The following is a 17231-nucleotide window of genomic DNA, read 5'->3' on the forward strand; positions in this document are numbered from 1 at the left end:
AAAGCCACGTGATCTATAGTTCGTATAAAAATAACAAATAAATCTGAATGTTATTATAAAAGTTAAGAGGTTATAGTAATAAATAAAACATGAAGGATATTTTTAGATATAAGGGCGTCTGTAATGGTCGATATGAGGCTTTGCTTACCGTGGCTTTCTGAATCCAATATCCCCGTGCAAAACACACTGTTATCTTTGTTTTGTCAAATACAGTCTCAGAAATCAACGTGTATTCATATAATTAATTATATTTTAAGGATTTTATAACTAATTTTATTTAATTGGGACTTAGGTCTTTCAACGGATTGCATTTAGCGATACTTTTTCGTTCGGTGTTGTCTGTACCTTAGTGTTAGTCATTGTTTGAATTCTTATCAGTGGAAATTACTGCCATGAGCATACATGTAAATAAAAAAAAACACTATCGAGATTATATCTGACGCTTCGCTTTCCTCATGACTCAGTGATGAAGGAACATGAACAAACCAGTTAAGGTATCTTATTTTAAAAATGTATAATCCATGTCGCTGTCATCGCATCCCTATCACGTTCCGATCTTACCATGTAACTTATTAAAAAGGTAACTGTATAATTAATTATACTAAGTGGTTATTAAAAGATGAAACGAAGCATTTTACCATATCCTAAAAGTACACGTAATAATCAGGCAGAAAATTACGCAAATTACGTATAAAAGCATGTGCATAATTTAACAATTTAGTGCAGATATTAAGTCGTAAAATTCTTACTCGTATAGTTTAAAAAAAAACATTGATGCCGATGAACTTCCTTCTGTTAAATATTTCCTTCAAATGGCAAACCCTAAACTTTTTCTTTGCCTTAGTGCACCATCGGCCGCTGATCTGTGGAGCCCAGGAAGGGCACCCGGCACCCATAAATGATAGAATTACTCGGTTCACGAAATCATCCACAGAAATGAATAATGCTACAAAGTTAAACTCTACAATATATATATTAACTAAACAATGTCTCTTTGTTTGTATCAATCGTTCATTAAAGAGATCAAAACGTTCCTTATGTTAATATCTCGAGTCTTAACGGGAGGCATTGACAACGAGGCATAAATCTGTCGCCAACCGCGCTGCGGTTACCTTGGACTTGACTTGTTTATTACTAGAAATTCTCCGACTTCCTACAAAGCACAACAAGCGTCATTTCCAAAGCTTATTAGTTATAAACAAGTTGTCGTTTAATGCTCTCTGATTACATACCACTAGTAATCTTTCTCGATCCTATAATTTATCTATTTAACATAATTTATCTGTCCCGTTTACCGCTTCACTTTTATAACATACGGTTGTTTGTCACTAATCATTTGTCATAAATTTAATATTTTATAATGTTCTCTTTTATAAATTTATTTCTTTTAGTATTTTTTTTTTACTTTTCATTGACGTATTTCTACAAATTTTACCGTAGATTTCTGTGAGCAAAATGTCTTATTTATAAAGGACATAAAGCAAAGCAAAGACAAAACCAGGATTAAAATATGTTTTCAATGGTTTTTGGTTTCAGAAACCAACGGTAAAGGTTATTCTTATTCTTATAATTGTTTATTCTTATAAAGAACACGGAAAGATAAATAATGTAGCTAGCTAGAGCAAATGACAAGTGACGATCACCAGTCTTAAATATAATAAGATTCTATAAATATGATCTGTTGCAATGTAAATGATGCGTACAAAATATCAAGCAACAATCGATAGCTACGTGAATGAATTAACTTAAACATGGCCGCGTGCGGACAGTTTCCACGAAACCGATGTTTCTGTTTGACTATGCGCGTCAAAGGAGTTTACGTCCATTTTGTTTCGCAGAGAAATGTATCAAGCCAATTTTGAACGTAACATCACTCTTTGTTCAAAATTGGTAACCTATTTACTTTTATTGGTTTAAGAAAATTATAGATTTTGTTTGACGTGTTGAGGGTAAAATCATGGGTTTTAGTCAGTAGGAGATCAAATCAGAGTTTCACCAATGCTTACATCATTGTATAATTTCTAAATTATAGTAAAGTAATAATTATGTAATTAATTAGTTTAAATGGTTATTCAGTTGATGTGTTTTTTCAGTAATAATAAAAGACTTATTAAGTTCAATGCATATATTTTAACAAAATGCTCTTAACAGGTAACATTTGACAAAATAATGAGGAATTCTTTCCTTTCCGGTATACTCATTCGTAAAATTTACCGTTCGGTGACGTCATAGCACCCAAACAAAACGGCAAACCGTTCGAAATTTAAATCCGGTAGAAACGCAATGAATCACAAAGGAATCTAGATTTAACCCTCACGCCGTGACATTTGACATCTCACGAGTGGTCTTAGATCGTTTTAAACGATTTATCCATTGTCATGTTGTAGACGGCGTAGGTGTCGGTCCTTAGGTGAAGCTCTCATGAATTATTTAGATGCATTATGCCCTTACTTATCACGCTGTACTTCGAAGTATTGTTACCCGGCCTGACTTGTAAACTTTTTTTTTATTTTAACGATGCCGTTGCAGTGTTTTGTTATTTAGTTTTAAAATAAAATTACACGTACCCTTAGTGAAGATGTTAATCTGCAATCCTTGAAATGCATTTATTATATAAACATTTTGTTGACTGAATTTCGACTGTTATTTACTGATGTATAAATACTTCCAAAGAGGAAAGTAATATAATTTTGATATCAAAGATTGTTATTTTTTACCTTCGATGAAAACCAAAGCAAGGCTCTTATTGTCCTTTTAATTTTATTTGAATATAAATAAATAAAAGCGCCTTGTTTTTATTCTATTTATAAGTTCCAATAAAGCTGCGTGTATCTTCACTATGAATGTAGTTAAAGCGATAAATATAAGAAGATCCGAATGGAGTAATACTTGTTTAGTAGCCATTAATGTAATGATATAATAACTACAATAAAAAACTGTTTTTAAAACGACCTGAAGTAACTATAATCAATTATATGTAAATTTTATATGTAATTGCAATTGGTTAAACCTTAATAATATTTTAGAAAATGCTCTGGTAACGATTTTATATTCCGTTTTATGTATTTTGCACATTTATTTTAATTGCACTTGTGTACAATAAATATTAGACTACTTCATCATTATGCAATATGTATACAAAAGGTATACACGCTTTCGACGCTGCATTGAACAGGGCAGGACTGCAGCAATGTGATAATTCAGATAATGAATTTAAACCGCAGTTTGCTCGATTCGAGCACGACCAATAAAGCTGTATGTACATTGGATACACAAGATAACAATTACTTATCCTTTGTACAAACTTTTGTATTCCTTGTGCAACTGGTTTTATTTTATCAATTGATATATCCAAAACAATACGTGAACGAAGGTGAATGACCTTTAAGTCGTGTGTGCGTCGGTAATTACGCGTTTTTTTCTCTCCATTGTCCTTTGTCGAATGACGATACAATAATAACTAATCGTTCGAATCCCCCCTTTCTAAGTTGAGCTATTACATTCAATTGTTGATAACATTTGATCAATCAATTTGATAATAGACAAAGTTTACTAGCGTTGTCTGTTTTGGAATAAGGTCATGAACTAATAAATAATTTCTAGTGTAATTATCTTACTACTGTTATAAACGCGAATGTTTGGATAGTTGTTTGTTTCAAGGTATCTCCAGAACGGCTGAACGGATCTCGATGAAATTTGGCATATATATAGAACACACTCCGGAGGAAGACATAGGCTACTAATAATGTTTTTTTTAATACCGCGCAGACGGTGTCGCAGGCGACAGCTAGTTGGGGAATAATCACACATTTTCACAATAATCAGACAAGTGTACAATCAACTTGATAGAGCAATGCAACGGATACAATCGTACGACCCTTGATATTCGAGCGATGCAGCCAGCGTTGGCATTTGCGGGTCCAGTCCTGTAATGCCGAGTATGGACACAATCGCAAGGAATCTAATCCTCCCAACAAAACTACAACGTAGCTAGGACTGGATTACTATTTCATTTTATATTTATTTAATTCATTCTGTTTTATTCCATAAATCGTACAAACATTAATAATTTAGTAATTAATAAAAATTATACAATAGAAGATGACTTTCTATCGGAATTTCATTTGACTCTCAGCGTGCAATTTTTTAAACATGTCAGCAACATAGTACTTGCAAAATTATAGTTCTTATGGTGAAAGTTTGTTGAACCATATTCCATCCTACGTGGGAAACGAATTTCCTGATATCTTGTTAGTAACAGGACTTATAAATATGGTATTATTACTTACCATTACATTTTCTTGGTGTCTAATGAAGGTTATTTTACAGTGTAATATAAATATATGTAAATATTATATAGCGAAATGTGCGAAAAATATTACAAATTGAACAATAAAAGTGTAGTGATACAAAAGAGTAATGTTTACGTTAAATATCCATTGTGATACGAGCAGTTAAGAGCATTCAGGCATGGGTAACGCGAACTCAGGGCAAGGGCACTCCCGCCACGGGAAGAGCAGGAAATCAAGGAGTCTGCCTACCTCGCCTGAAGTCAGAAGGTATGGAAGGTAAATTATGATAAAAACCTTTTGTTCTAAGAATTTTAAAATCTTCATTATAGTTTCTTAACGATAAAACAAAACTGAAGTGTATTTATGAGTGAAAAATGAAAATCCGAAATCTCTGGCAGTCCCTAAAGGTCATTGACGCGAGTTGTCTTGTCCTTGTTGAAGTTTGTATGTATTTGTGTAAGGATATAATAACTGTTGTTATGTATTGGACGGATTCCTGGAAACTGATGAGTTGTAAGGACGCAGTAAATTTTTACATTAAAATAACAGTCTCGTAGTTCATACATTTAAAATCTAATTTCGTATTTGTCGTTTACGCCCACTTCGAGTCACGAAGGATTGTTGCATAATGAGTACACGCTTCGAGTAGGTGTAATCTACCAAATTTTTGTTCGGTTATAAATATCTAGTGCTTTTTCCCACCTCCATCACTTTTTAATTTTCAAATTTAGCTTAAGACTTCTTGGTGATGGACTTTTGATTCTATTAAAAATCTTTAACGTCAAACAATTCTAGTCGTGTTACAACGAACATTATACATAAGAAGCTAGATGGTACCTTATAGCAAGGCCTATTTTCTCCTGTAGAAATTTCACACTTAATTTGACGGTAACACGAGCGTTCTTTGTTCATGTTAATAGTATCTGGTACGTACTCCACTTACACGGGCAAGCTATAAACTGCCTTAGTAAAGTTTTATATCGATTGTTATCGTAAAAGCGAGAATAATGTTCATGCAATCTTTGATCTCTTTACATCGTGCAAGTCCATAAATAATATTAGTATCGCCTTCTAAGGCTGACTTTAGAACATGGTACGTGTAAGTGATTCGATTTAGTAATTGTGGGAACGAACGCATACAACTTGATCTATAGTTTTTATCTGCCTTTACTTTAGTTTTGTGGGACCTACATCAAATTGGTTAAATATTTATCTTCAGTCCTTGTCTCTAAGGAAGGGTCAGCACAGTATGTACTACTCTGCCATATACGTGTATGTATCTATATCAACCGTCATACCTGAATATACTTACTTACGCATAATCTCTTTCACACAATCCATCCATACTTTTTTCGGTCTTCCTCTGCCTTTGTAACAATCCACATTTATTTTTTAAATTGTAGATAAAATATTTTTTTTTACTTTTAATTTGCTGTTTTAAGCGTAACGAATGTTGAAGGTCATTACACAATTCTTATACCATTTGCTTACTAAATGATTCATATTCCAGTCGTATGCGTAAGTTAATAAGCATTTCTATAATAGAATATCAATTGTAACACATCCATGTTATTTTTATAAACATAACATGATCCCAGATTTCAATCTATTTCCAATTGCGGCGGTCGTTCGTGGAATATGTTGTGTCGTGAAGTCACGCCTCAGGATCGACAGCTTCCATTTCCGAAGCTTCGGAAGCTCGAATGAACTGCTAGCGAATGTCGAACTATGACGTAAGGGAAGTTAACATGAGTTTGAGTGTTCGCTTAATCGAATATGACGTTTTTCGGGATTTCAAATTTGAAATTGGTGTTTACAATGAAAAGCTTGTCTTGATATCTATTTGGTTAAAATATTAAAGTATTATAGACATCACCATTCGAAGTAACGGTTTTATTCAAGACGATATTATTTATTTATTGGTACAAAATAAGTTCAGAACACTATTTTTGGAGAAATAGGCAAATTTTAGAAGTCTTGGTAACATTCTTATGGGTACGCAACTATAACTTAAAGATGCGAGACAAGTTCTATTTATATCGGAAAACTAGTATTCTATAATGGTACTTTACCTCGGCTAAAGACTTAATATAAAATAGCGCCATCTTGCGGCAAATAGCATAACTTTAAAACCTATTCAATAATTTTGAAACGTTAAAAGCTAAAACTATCTCCGATAGAGCTTTTTTAAAATCAAACTATTAAATTTGAATTGTATCATTCACTTTCACCAATTACTGAAATAAAAAAAAACACTATCTATAAATTTTCAAAGAATAAATGGCATCTTGAACTTTCAAGTATTTTTTTGATTTTTAAACACATGATGTTGGAATTTAACAAAATAAATGTTACCAGTGTATTGGATGTATAAAATTCCAATCATTTTCCACAATGCCCGGATACTGACAGCATAAAAATGTGCTTCCTGAGTTTTAGTCAACACGACGTTTGGTAAATAGCAATATTACAGCAGCAAACAATTGACTGTCACTGCATTGCAAGTGCTTTGTGTGGTGGATTTACAAGTTAGCTTTTATTCAACTTATTAGTTGGTAAAGATGTTAGAAAAGATAGTTATTCGCATAGCATAACATTTTATAAAATTAGTAACATCTGTAACTGCTTAAAAGGCGTTAGCTTACTTTATGATAAGATACATTAATAAATTATTTTTTATAGTGTTAAAATTATTTTTTGTCAGAAATGTGTGTGTGAGATTGTATATGGCGTTTTATTATCATTCTTGGAAAAAGAATATTCAGGACTTTGAAAACGAAACGAAAGAACTGGTTACTATAACCCTATTCATTTCTAGACAGAGCACAACTCTTGACTTCTTTAGTCCTGTCATTTTGACACAATAACTGATGTGATTTATTTACAGGCAGGTGTCGGTGCTACAGACGTCCATCCCGCTGCCTGCGTCAGCAGCGGCCGTGCGCCGCGCTCCGCCAGACAAGCGCCCACTGCCGGCCACTCCAGGACATGCGGGTAAGTCATCGGAGTAAAATGATTAAGTAGATCCTGTCTCACACCGGCCACACACGTTAGGTTTTGTATGACTCTTTTGACCTGACTCTTAAAATTAAGGATTTGATTACTTTTTTTTACTATTTTCCTATAACGTTTCCTGCAACAAAAATAGTAAAAATAACAGAACAGGCAAACGATGCTTAATAAAGATTTAGGCTCAATAGCGCAGAATGATCTTTGACATGGAAATTTAAAACTCATCAAAATGCACAGAACACAGTCGACTGCAAACTGCGAAAAGTTTCGAAATTTTGATCAATTTAATATCACAAACAAACATGTTTTATGTTACATTTACATAACTCAATCATGTTAATACATGTTTATTTGGTTTTAATGTTCAAAAATGTATACAAGTAGTGCATCGCTCTCATTTAAACCTCGTAGCAAATAACGATAGAATAGAATAGTATTTACTTAACTATCGGTTGTTTTCTAATACTACTTGTGTTATGTTCTTAAATGATTATGTACTTATACCTGATTACAAGTATTTCCAACAACGACATGAATAGTCTCAGCCACCTGCATCCGTTACGACTTTGCTAAATCATAATATTTTGTTTCGTTGTACGAAGAAACTAAACAATTGTTATAAAATATTGTTCATAAGGCTTTACTTTGTTGTAATACTCTATTACTGCTCAATTTTAAAAGATTAATTAAAGGTAAATTGAAAGCTTATTTTCACATTACTTTTATGGATGGATGGATTTGATAGATGTCCAGAACAGCTCAACGGATCTTGATGAGATTTGGCACTGATGTAGAGCGTAATCTGAAAGAACATAGGCTACTTATTAAGTTATTTTTAAATTCCGGCGACAGCTAGATAAATATAAATCCTTACAATATTAAAAAGTCTATTAAATTTTACTTACTTACTCCTGTGGCGCAGTGACCCAAAGTTAAACTTGGCCTCCGACACAAGAAATCGCTCTATCTATTAAATTTTAGCGACCCTTTATATGCACGTTGAGTTTTATCACTATAGAATGAATAATAAAGTAACGCTTGATTTCTGTGGTCTGTTTAATTTAATCAAATGACAATAACGATACACATTGTTAACTTATTAATAATTGCATATGCAATTAGGTCCTAGACAATAGCCGGTCTGAAGTCTAACAGGATGCATTCGCCTGCACTCGAGACGTTACGAGTGCTGCACTCAATAACAATTTGTACTTTCTTTTAGGTTTTATTGAAGCCAATATTGATTTAGTTACTAGTTACCCACGATTTGTCTACTTGGAGTTTTTTTTATCTCTTTTTAGGGACTTTCGTTCTTTTGAACATGTCAAAACATGTTAAAATATTCCAAACAAACTTTTTACCTTTACTTTAGAACTTTAAGGGATTAATTCCTAAGATTAAGGGATAAAAAGTGTTTCCTATGTACTCGTAATTATAGAAAGTGTCGATATATCAGTCTCATATATATATTTTATATGAATGTAAAAGTCATACGTATAAAATTTTATTAATTGAATTTTAGGATAAATCTCCCTTACTAAGAAGTTATCGGTACGAAAAAACAAATCCCATTTCGAAACTTCTGGAAGCTTACTTTCACGGTAAATTGGAGTATAACAATAAAAGAAACGATATTTTGTAAAGTAAAAGTTTGACAAACATTTTTGGCTTCAGTAAATTGATTTAACTTTAGGTTACGATATTCGTTAGAAGGATTTCTTCTAAATTACAATTAAAAGTTCAACAATATTTTCTTCGCGACTTTTTTATTTTGGCGATTCATTACATTAGACTAGATGTCTTCAATTAAGTCTAATTAAACTGGCCAAAGGAATTCGCATTCAAGTGCAGCTGGTGTGATGTTAAAAAAAAGTTGTACGTCATTGTTCTTGTAATTTTTATTACATGAACAATTTATTGTTAAAAAATGGCATTTCATAACTTTGATTTAAGTCCGCATTTACCGACGAAATAATTAAGTACTCAGGAAATTTTAAAATATATAAAAACTGCTTTAAAGAGTTCACAAACGAGTATTTTAAAGATAACAAAACAATGACATAATAATGTTTATTTTAGTGCTTTATTATTGTTGGAGACTTAACATAATAAAGGATTCCATTAATGGGCGATAAAATATCACGTCTGCTACGCTCCGAAATAAAACCGACATACCTGAAGGTTTATTCACTTTCTCGCTTATCCTGATAAGATTGAGAACGTCCAGTTTGTATGATGACCACACACGAAACTGATGACTACACAAATGATTGTTAATTTTATTAATATTATAAATATTAATGTTTGGATGGATGTTTGTTAGATGGTATGTCTGGAACGGCTGCATGAATCTCGCTCAGATTTGAACATACTCTGAAAGAAGCTTATGTGCTACTTATTAAGTTTTTTTAACGGACGGACCGAGTCGCGGGTGACATCTATACTAAAATAAGTGTGATTTAATAAGTAAAATAATTCAAATGCATTAAGATTTTACGCAGTTTGATATCTTATTAAAAAAAGCAAGTTAAAGTAATTTATAATAAAAATACTATTATTAAATAGTGAATTTAGATATATCGAGGCTCTAGGCAACATCTGGCGACTGTCTAGACGAATCGACTTGTATGCGGTACTACATCGATGCAGTTTTCTTGTAGAACATTAAAAAAAATGACTATTATAAATTTACTGCCGCACTCGTAATAATATAATAGTAACTTTAACTAGCCCTTAGTGTAGAAATATACAGTAAGAAAGTTCCTTAGTGACCAGTAAACAATTATGAGTGCAGCAATTAGTGATTAAACATCGCTAAACAAGATAACAATGTTTAAAACGCTATCCAGTAAAGTTATGCTTTTTGGACTTACGTTAGTTTACGTAGGAGCCATTGACATATGACAGTAATTAAGATATTGCGTAACAAAGTTAGCCTGTTATATACAACATAAGTATTTCTTATTATATATGCCCGAGACCAAACGCAGAGCCCAAGATAGAGCGATCTGGCGGCGCACTGTGGACGCCCTCTGCCCCCACTACGGGGACATAGGATTTTAAGTCAATCATTTCTTATTATTAAACTAAACTAGTATCTGATGAGAAGGAATGTTATATTTCAATATCTACATTTTAATGTGGGTAATAAAAAGATCCTAAATTTCACCTCGTCTTAAGTTACGTGCTGAAAATCTTCCTCTCGAGTGCTATTAAACCGCCCTAGACTCACTTGCATTTACATATTAAAGTAGAATGCTTCATAATAGCAACTTGGCTATGTCTTTTAAACATATATGGTTATAGTATGAGAGTTTATACTTGTAGAAAGGAATTACGTTACGAAGAAAGGATTACTTGCTATATCTTAAGCTCCAATATTTTTCACTGATTTAAATGGCTGTTATTTTAAAGAAGTTTTCGCCCGTGAATTCATCAACGAAAAACAGTAGCCAAAGTCACTCATGCATACATCGGTAACATTCCAGTGAATGTCCCAACAAAATCGGTCCAGTCATTCCGAAGATTACCAGGATGAAGCGCGGCCTTACGGATAGACCGACGGACAGACTGACAAAAATTAAAAAAAATAGTTTCCGTTATAAGCAACGCAACTGTACATCATGTTCGCGAAATATTATGTACTGCAATTTTACTACTTCTATAGAAACGCATCGAGACTTAAGTATGCTTTTGTTTTGTTATTTGCAATATTGACTAATTTATTGAATATTTACGTGAAGGAGCAATTTTATACGTCTTGTATGTTTATTGTATGAGTATCCATTGTCGAAAAACTCGCGCGAAAAAAATTGTCGTACTTAACTATCATTAGAAAAAAACAATTGAAAGTCACTATGTACTCATAAACGCAACAGTCTCGAGTCTTGATATCATTAGACTTATTTTCAGTCTGTTATATCGTGTGCACACACTGACGTTGACTCAAATGCATCAGTCGAAGACCATTGCTCGAGGCGCGCGCTCTTTTCAATATTACCGTTGTAAAACTTTATTTCAACGAGTGTCAAACTTTATTTAATCAATTTAGTTTTATTTTATCAATTTACGATTATATTTAGTAATAAAATGCCTTAATAATGTGAATTGTGTTTGTTAAAAATGTGGACTTTGATTTATATTATGTGATTTATTACTGTACCTCAGACGAACGTAAGTGGAATTTAATCAGTTTACATACGAAACAATTAACTTTAGTAAAGTAAACCTAATTTAGATATAATTAATTGTGTTATGTTTTTGAACAATATTTAAAAATTCAAAGATAAAAATGCACTCAAATAAATATCTATAAAATTTAAATTTTATTTATCAAAATAAAAAATATTTAACTAGAAAAAGTGATTTGTAATGAACCGTTATAACATCTTGATGATAATATCAAATGTTCAAGTTTTATAAAAAAAAATATTGTAACCAATAAAGAGATTCAAGATACGAAACTCTTTACTAAACTTCCTTCTATGCCACCCATAGACAAAAGTAGATGTATACAAGGATGTAAGAATCATCCACTCAACAAATGTGATGGATTGACCTGAATAACGAACGGATGCCGCCCATTGCCGATTGAGACTGCTAAATTCCGCCCCGGATGACGTATCCACATTTTTATAATGATAAAACTTTTATTAATACTTAAGACTTATTTAAATGAATTACACATATTTTAGACTATTATTATGTAAACTTTGAGATACTATTATTTATTTTATCTAATGGGTACAATGTACATGTATACATTATGGTCCAATTATAATTGCTTAGTCAAATTAATTAGGTAAAATAACTGATAATGTTGGATGTAATAAAGAAAAAACATTTCTATTCAAATAAAACCTTCTTAATGTATTGAAAACATACAACTCTTTCCCATGTTGAGTGTTATGAATAAAAAGAAAATTAAGTTTGACATTTTCTTTCCTATTTTTATTATTTTAATGATTATCTAATCTCATAAAATTCCATAAGAAAATAGACATAAATAAATTATTGTCATGAGTTTCATTGAATTCTATAAAATTTTATTACAAAAAATATCTTGATATAATTTTCCTCCTAAACTAAATTAAATATGTTTTGTTTGTTACTTGCGTAATTACAAACACATTGTACAAACAAATCGATACAAAGACTACTTACTATCCTTCTATGGGGTTGATTCACGCACATGCATATATTTGTGACCATACTATGACGTCACAATTATTATTACTTGGTCGACAAGGATCGATAAAGCAAACCAATATTATTTGAGCTCTTGCAATCAGCTGACATTCCCCTCGTTATTTCAAGGTTTTAAGGGTCATGTGGGGTACAGAGGTCTTATTCAAATTGGTTACTATAGTGTAAGTTTTGTACAAACACATAAATATAGCTTGGGGTTCAATAAGCCGAGCAGTAGGTCGCGGACTCGCCACCGGTGTCGTGTTGCGATAAAAATACTTGAACTTTATCTTTGTAAATATTATATTTACTTAAGTTGACGTGCTCTGCTTAGCTAACCTTTTTGATGGAAACTCTTTAATATTGTTATCTCTTTAATAGTTTATTTCATTATGTACATTTATTTTTTATTCATATGTTTTGTTGTGAGTCAGTGTGCAACCCAACCCCTTTTATATGAATACCAAAAAAATTATTTTATAGTATACGTTTACAAAAAAACTACGGAAACTTTCTCTTATTTATCTAGTTATTATAACTTTTTATTTCATAACTGAGAAGTTTATTTAATACTAATACTTTGTTATTTAATATGTCTATTAATATTAATGCTTGCAAAACTATTCAAGCAAAGAACGCGTGTGCTCAATCGAGAAAAAATGTTGCGTAGAAACTTGCGTATATGCGTAGTAATTTTCTAAAGCTCTTTCGTGTATCAACTCGAAGTAGAGCAGCAGTCTATGTCCCCTACTTCCTCGTAATGAGAAGAACCCACGGGGACGCTTCAATGTATCATAAAAGGGCTAAGAAGTTAAACATCCTTCTTTTATTATTATCACTTTTTGTTGAAAAAAAAACAACACGAACCGTGAAAAGATATTATGATTTTCAGCTTGTTAATTTCTTGTAATAATATAAGGTTTTTTTTATAGGTAAAAGTGGTCTATCAGCAAGTTCCAGTCGCTCTACCAGCCCGCTTGGGCAAGGTGCTGTCAGCTTTATACCACGTGCGCCCGGATCATCATCAGGGTATGTTATTGTATTCCATTTAAATAAAAAAAATCAAAAATTTTATAAAATATTGGTTCAAATGACAAAACATTTTACTTTCCAGATCACGGCCTAATTCATCGTTATTAGCTCCTGGCAGTAAAATTCCATCACAATTTTCTCAACCTCAACAACACTCTCAGACAACTCACAATGGAACACCAACAAAACAGTCCATGTTAGATAAATTAAAGCTATTTAATAAAGATAAAGTAGCGAATGAGAAACAAAGTAGTAAAAGTACTGCAGTTTCAAAACGAACCAGTTCCTCGAGCGGATTTTCTTCCGCTAAAAGTGAAAGATCAGATTCTAGTTTAAGTCTCAACGAGTCTTCTAATGCTGCCAATACACATATCAAATCATCTAATTTAATAGGACCTAAGACAATAAGACAACAAAACGATACATTATCAAAAGATAAATCAGGCAAGAATGTGAAATCAAAACTTGTTAATTCTAAAAGCACAAAAGAAGCTTCCTCTAGTATAAATAAAAGTAGCGTTAGAAGTAGCAGTAATGAGAAAACTAGCAATAGTCCGAAGCTGCCAGCAAGAGATAAAGAATCTAAAATAGCGGCACCAAAATCTGTCAGTAACACTAAATTGAACGTGATCGAGGATCAAAGCAGGAGTTCCAAATCTAAAATAGATTCTAAAATGGTTAAACTGACAGGAAGTCAAATGAAACTTGCTGAGTCACGGTCAGATAATACTGCGGAAGGTAAATCCCATGATATAAATGTTCAATCTAAAAATTTGGCTAATCAGTCTCACTCACCGACTGGTCAGAATCCTTCAGGCCCAAATCATACAGGTATTCCAAAACCAACGGCTGCTGTTAAAGGAACTACTAAAATATCAAAAGAAGATAGACATATCATTCACAAAAGCACTAATAGTCAGTTAAGTCCGATCCAGAGTAATTCTAGTTTAAATTCTACTAATAATGTGAACATTCATCCATTTTCAAGAGAACAATCTAATTTAAGTAAGGAAATAACACAAAAGCAAACGCTAGCTGTTTCTCCGATGCCAGTGGTAAACGTGGGAACGCAAAATTCTTCGTCCCAAATGTCTGAAAGCTCACATTCAAATTCTACACATAGTACTACCGGCCAACAGTCCAATTCAAGTGATGGTAGCGTAATTTACCGCCCATCTAGTGAATCTGGATCCGAAATGTCCAGAACAAATAATATAACACCCAATAAGAGAATGGATATGAACGCTACTTACATTAACAACGTGATAAATGAAGCTGAAATTTCGGAGAAAGAAGCTGCACAAAAACGTCATGATAATTCAGGTCATAAACAATTTTTTGATCATAGTAAAACGTTGACTGAATTTAGCAAAAAACAAGAGACTGATAGTAGATCAAGTACTCCATCACATTGCCGTGACAATTCACTGGGCGAAGATGAAAATCCCTTAATGAACGTATTGCCTATGAGACCCTTACTTCGAGGTTATAATAGCCACTTAACGCTTCCAATGCGTACTTCTGGTTTAGCACAGAAGAACATACCAGGGTATCCTCATCACGCGAATACAGTGAAAGCAAATTTTGGACGAGACAATATGGGTTTGCGTGAACGTATGAATTACGGTCCTGCATTTTCTAATCCTGATTATTGTGATTTGGATATTGCCTCTGGATATATGTCAGATGGTGATTGCTTGAGAAGAATAAATGTGAACGAAATGGATTGTGGTAGAAACAATGACATTATGGATGGATATATGTCTGAAGGTGGCGCATCGCTGTACGGTCGCAGAATCAATTATCAGCAAGCTTCGCAGTTTCAGCAACTCGATGACAGGTAAGGTCACATTTTTTTAAGCACCATATTTTACTTTTATCTTCAACTTGAATTTGATTTTTTTTATTTTGTTCGTCATGTTATACAATTCAACATTCATAGCTTGCACGGAAAGATATTGTGTTTTTCATTTTCCAATAGCATTCGCCGTTGCAATCCACAAGTGGTCGCTCGCTCCTGTTACTTTTAAACATGTTCCCTACGATACAAACATATGCACGCTTTTTGTTTACTGAAAGCATTTAATATTCAACACTGTAAACAATGTAATGTTGGCTTAAAGTTAACAAAATCTTTGTTAACTTTAAGCCAACATTAGTAATTTAAGGTTTAATATAAAATAGGATTAACACACAAGTAAATGAAATACACAGTCGACGGAAGTAAGGAAATATATTGTGCTCTCTATAGAGGATATGTCTACAGGAAAAGGAAATTCGCATTGCGTTTAATGTTATTCCTCACTACTATTGTTCCTTACACTATTATAGGTTAAAAAGTATAATAGAGAATTACATTTTTTACGGTATAAAAATCTATAAATTACACAGACTACAAATTCCAAATAGGATTTATCTTATTATAACTAATGGCTTTGTTAACATTCGATCTCGAATGTGTGCCTCTGACGATCTCCGAGTGAGGACTCGTATGGCGCACTCACACTGTCGCATCGCTTGGGGAGAGGGCGGGGTGACTTAAAATCGATACGTCCTCCGTCCCACCCCGCCCCGCACCCCGCGGTCCCCCGCGCTCTGCGCTCACCACGCCTTAACCCTAACCACCCCCAACAACTTCGACCCAATCGAGACCTTAACGATCACGAAATAAAATCGCTCTTCTGAAAACTAACGAGTAATGTGCGCTCTTCGTTATTTGCAGCTATCGATATTATGTTTTCCCATGTTTGTCAATAGATATACAGAATTTATTTCTATAATAAAATCCATCTCAATAAGAGGACAAAATGAAGCGCTGCAAAACACTTACTTAAAACATTTTAATCGATTGATGACGATCAGAATAGATTAATTTGGGAATGCAGAGATTGGATACGTATTTCGATTTTAATCTGGATGTTTTAAGTGATTATGTAAATGGTAGTGTGTGGTTGAGTACTCGGGCTCGCGGTGCGGCGCTCGGTTCGTAGCAGGAGGCTACGGCGACGGGCGGGCGGCATTCGGCGCCGTGCATTACCGGCGGCCGGGCGCGCCGTATTACCGCCCCGGATATTTTTTACGTACGCAAACTTTCCCGATATCCTGAACGGAAAATGTAAATCCGTTACCGGCATCGATCGTTCGTTTGTTCGGTCGACGCGCGCTCGCGTTCACAGCTGGCTCGGTCTGGACACCGGCTAACAAAGGTCCGGCGGACCTATGGACTATCCATTGTTGGTTTTACTTAGAACTCTAGCCGATGTAGTGGACCATATGCGTTGTGCCTTCTGTATTCCGATTGAGGGGTGAGCGGGAGAGTCTATAAGGACTTTATTTGCTAAAATTTTAATAGTAACGATTGTAGTGCCGAGTTATTGTAATCAGTGTTGCCTTGCTATGTGTCTTTGCTTCGCGATAGACTTTATAAATAAAGGGTGCTTTGTAGATTTTTTTGTATACATGAAGTTATAAATGAAGCTATTGATTATTGCAAGGATGATTGTGGATATGGTAAGAAATATGTTTAGCATTTAATTTCCTTTTTACAAATATATTTGAATGGAATAATATAAATTCTATTTTAATTATTTAAGAGTGATAAACGTTGCGAACATCTGGCATGTTGCGAAAGCCAATGTATGGACCATTCGCGACATGTGGTCGCCACTCCTACTACATTAGCGCATACCTAGTTTTTATGATCCAAAT

General features: G+C 33.4%; 1 protein-coding gene across 6 annotated transcripts in view; it reads left to right on the forward strand.

Annotated features, from left to right (window-relative positions):
• Positions 1–17231, forward strand: part of sick (sickie) — a 176819-nt gene that overhangs the window by 105642 nt on the left and 53946 nt on the right. For 4 of the 6 annotated variants that reach the window (XM_013311285.1, XM_013311283.1, XM_013311286.1 and 1 more), the window contains exons 4-6: positions 7180–7286; positions 13424–13520; positions 13606–15363. In XM_013311285.1, the coding sequence (XP_013166739.1) occupies positions 7180–7286; positions 13424–13520; positions 13606–15363 (1962 nt within the window). Of the gene's footprint in view, positions 1–4329; positions 4569–7179; positions 7287–13423; positions 13521–13605; positions 15364–17231 lie in introns of those variants that run through there. The other 2 variants (XM_013311287.1, XM_013311288.1) reach the window with 2 other exon arrangements.

This window comes from Papilio xuthus, unplaced genomic scaffold (assembly GCF_000836235.2).
Source record: "Papilio xuthus unplaced genomic scaffold, Pxut_1.1 DF827680.1, whole genome shotgun sequence".
Classification (NCBI taxonomy): domain Eukaryota; kingdom Metazoa; phylum Arthropoda; class Insecta; order Lepidoptera; family Papilionidae; genus Papilio; species Papilio xuthus.